General features: G+C 43.5%; 1 protein-coding gene across 1 annotated transcript; it reads left to right on the plus strand.

Annotated features, from left to right (window-relative positions):
- The first annotated feature begins 3,178 nt into the window (after positions 1–3,178).
- On the plus strand, positions 3,179–3,577 carry LOC124259941 (caspase-2-like). The gene has a single exon (XM_046694164.1). It carries the CDS (start codon positions 3,179–3,181, stop codon positions 3,575–3,577), a length of 399 nt encoding a protein of 132 aa, XP_046550120.1.
- Positions 3,578–4,276: the final 699 nt, after the last annotated feature.

The following is a 4,276-nucleotide window of genomic DNA, read 5'->3' on the forward strand; positions in this document are numbered from 1 at the left end:
GATCCCATAGGTGCTCAATAGGTGATAAATCGGGGATCTTGCTGGCCAAGGAATGACGTTCACGTTGTTGTTGTTCAGGAAGTTCGGGTAACAACAGCAGTGTGGGGAGTAGCGTTATCCTGCTGAAACAACAGCCTCGATTCTGCTGGAGGAAGGGTAACCACGACAGGTCGTAAAACAACATCAATGTATCGGCGGGCATTCAGGTTTCCCTCTATCACCAACAAGTCAGTCTTCCTCTCGCCACAAATTCCCCCCCCCACACCATCACACTACCGCCGCCAAACGTCTCAACTTCCTGAACGCAACAACGTGCTGTGCGTTCGTTCCGACGTCTGTAGACTCGTACCCGACCATCAGCTTTGTTCAGCTGGAGGCGGCTCTCGTCACTGAAGAGTACCCGGCGCCAGTTCGCGGCTGCCACTGCCGAACTCTCGTGCCCAAGCCAATCGACGACGTCGATGTTCACGCGATTAACGTCACGCCCGGAATGGTCTGTAGGCTCTGATACCGAATCGGCGGAGTCGTCTGGATATGGTCCTTCTACTGACTGGATGGGTAAGGCTGGTTGTTGCTGATGACGTCACAGTCAGGAATCTGTTGCGCAAATGAAGCACCCGTAAATGGCGGTCTTCCTGAGGGGTGGTTACGGGTGGTCTCCCTGTCCTAGGCCTGTCTGCAGTCCGACCTGTTGTTCTGAAGCGTGTCATCAGTCTGGTGATGGTTTTCTTGCTGCAACCCATGATTCTTGCAACGTGACTGTGAGAAGCACCCAGCTGCAACATCCCAATAGCTCGTTCTCTCTGTTCTGCCGTGAGTCGAGGCATGTTCTTTGTGTCCAACGTATTGAAGTGATGAATTCGAACAGTCGAGCATAATTTTTATACTGTACTTTCATACGGGTATGTTTCCACAGAAGCATGCAAAAAACGTGAATAAAAGCAATTTTCATGCTTACAAAACACTCCACGTAGATTTCCTTTCTGTGAGACGTGGGGATGCGTTCGGGAGATGTGTTCCTAAATAAATTTCCGTCATAACGAAAACAGAAGAAATGTTTTTTACAATTTTACTTTGGGGACGTTTCTTTTGCCCCTCAGTTTAGAACTGTCACAGTGCCACAAGAACGCACTTTAGCTACACTAGCTACCTTTGGTAGGAATTATCCTTCCAAGATACCCAAAACTGATTATGATGACATGTCAAGCAAATATTTAAGCACAACGACCTATCGGACTACCCCTGTCAAAACGTGCGTAGTGTACAATAAGATAGGGATGACAAGGCTTTATGGATGATCAACTTCTTATTTTAACAATGACGACGTTTCGGTATAGATTTTTATACCAAAGGTAGCTAGTGTAGCTAAAGCATGCTTGAAAATGGTATAAGAATCTATACCGAAACGTCGCCATTGTTAAAATAAAGAAGTTGATCATCCATAAAGCCTTGTCATCCCTATCTTATTGTACACTACGCACGTTTTGACAGGGGTAGTCCGATAGGTCGTTGTGCTTAAATATTTGCTTGACATGTCATCATAATCAGTTTTGGGTATCTTGGAAGGATAATTCCTACCAAAGGTAGCTAGTGTAGCTAAAGTGCGTTCTTGTGGCACTGTGACAGTTCTATAACTATCTGCATGGTTCCATTCTGGCCACGTTCCTTAAGTGGCAATATAAAATATCCCCATCAAAAGTACGGGAATATATCTTCTGACCACGCGGTAGGTTCCTTAAGTGGCGATGGGCTAGCAAAGTGGTTACAGCGTTGGGCAGAAGACTAAGGTTCGAATCTTCACATGGAACAAGGTACCCATTCTTTGTGCCCCCGTACATGTGGATGCTGTACAAGAGGGGTGCTCCACAATGTCTGGCCAGTGTTCCAATAAAGGCTTTAGATTAACCGCTACATTAATACACATCATAATCTATGTCTGGAATACAATTTGCGAAGACTACCATTTGTTACGTTAGTGTAAATTATGCCAAACAATGCGGTAGTTTTTTTTGTTGTTGTACACATTAAGTAGAAATTCACACCACTGTGTTGTAACAATAATTAGTTTTCAGGAACGTATTATTATATAATGTCAGCTGCGTGGACGTTTTTGTAGCCCAATGTTTTGGGGTCAAGAGTAACCTGGAAACTTCTAAAACAGCTATACTCTAATCCAACAGATATGAAACTAGAGGGTATGAAGACTATATAAGTGGAAAGGTGCATGTCCCTTCGCTTAGCATTGCAACAAGTCCTGCGGTTGTATTACGATCGTTATTTCACCCTGAGTATCAAGTTTAGGCCTTTGTGCAACTTGACCATCGCGTACTGGATTTCTAATTAATAACGTGTGTTGTTAACTCCTCATGCCTTGTTAATCCTATTTATTCTTACATATACATCAAACGGACTCAACTCTTCAAATTCATCTGATGTGTAAACACCAATCTATCATCATTTATACTTGTATAGACGTCAATTATCCTCAAGTAAGTCACCTTCCTAATTCATATTTCTGTACATCATACACTTGATAACCGCCATTGTATCTAGCCTGAAACGTCGCATTCATTAAATAAAGAAGTGGTACATCAATGGAATTATGTCCCCTGTCGATATTGTACCATTACTCATACTATTGTATTATGTACTGCCATTGAATGTAATGTCACTGTGTAGTGCACTGTCGCTGAACCTACTTCGCCGTAATGCGTATTGATTTGTAAATCTAGTTAATTATATAATAGATTTGTTAATATATAGTTTTTCTTTATAATTTATTGGTTTCACATTTTGGACGTACAGTTTCTGGGTTAACGTACTGTTTGCTACTGGAAGTCGACAAGTGACACAATTAGCCAGAGAAAATATATGTTGTAGACAGGTTGAAATAGACGAAAAATGACGTCATCATCGAACACCTGGCTGACCTCATTTCACAGGGGTGTCAATGACCTGGTACTGAGCTGACCTTGGGATAAACCACTTTCCCAGAGGTGCATAGCAACCGAAAGAGAATGACATCATGGCATACGGATAGATCAACTGGTTTAATCCGGTTTGGGATGAAAATATAGAAACCCCTTCATTTCGGATCATGCATCACTTCATCCCTGACTACACAGACGACATCCAGCTATACAACTCTCTCTCTCTCTGTTGGCTGTTTATCTTGAAGATGGAAGCCGTTCACCGTGATATCCTGAGGAAGAATCACTCCTGTCTAGTGCAAGCTATAAAGCACGTAGAAGAGGTGGTGGACAAACTGGTACAGTTTGAAGTCCTTACCATCTTCATGAAGGCAGAGATTATCGAAAAACCACGGACGTTCTTTGACCGGGTGAGAGCTTTATTAGATACCCTTCCCCGGCGAGGACCCCAAGCTTACACACTCTTCTGCAAAGCATTGGAGGAATGCGGAGAGATACAAGCCATGACATTGCTGGGACTAGAGACAGAGTATCCTCATGGTCATGATGATCTAGGTGGGTACCTATGTATGGACAGTATCCCTCTCAGACCTCGAACACAGTTCAAGAGCGGCTCAATTCCTTTCAGTCTTGGCCTGTGCAGATGAAACAGAGTCCTAGTCAAATGGCCCAGGCAGGATTTTGTGTACTTAATCAGAGGGACGCTTGCAAGTGTGTTCAATGTGGTGTTGTTCTCGGAACTTGGACGTAGAGAGGATGATCCTTGGGTCGAACATGAAAAATTGTCTCCAAACTGTCCGTATTTGGCCCTGGTAGGAGTACCTCAGAAGAGGTGGTCCGTTGGGGGTAGTCGTGTAGATTTACATGTGTAGAGTGTGGTTTCATTGTACAATTCTGTGTGTATTTGAGACTATTCGAGAATAAATCAATTTTGGCTGTCATTGGTTGATGTGGTGTATAAAAGTCCTAACAAAAGGTAGGTGAAGGAGAGCAGAGTGGCACAGTGGGCGCTGGGCTCGGGCTCATAACCCAGAAGGACCGTGGATCGAAACCACGCTCTGCTAACAACATGTTTTTAGGAGTTAGAATTAGGGCTAGCAGACATCTAGGACGGACTTCTGTTTGAGACTGGAATACCACGTCTCACCCAGAGAGGAAGTCGAGTTTCGTTTAGCTTTTTCGAGGTGTCAAGATACTCGTACGAGAAAAATCCCTATTTCTCTTGCACTCCAAACACTTTCAAAAACTGAGAATAACTCGTTCCGGGAGAGAGATATTGCGTGACGTCAAGAAATTTGAAACTTTGATTACTTTGACACAAGTAAGCATTGTTTTTTTGACGTTGA

Source organism: Haliotis rubra, unplaced genomic scaffold, assembly GCF_003918875.1.
Source record: "Haliotis rubra isolate DU_JTF1 unplaced genomic scaffold, ASM391887v1 Scf743, whole genome shotgun sequence".
NCBI classification, from domain to species: Eukaryota; Metazoa; Mollusca; class Gastropoda; order Lepetellida; family Haliotidae; genus Haliotis; species Haliotis rubra.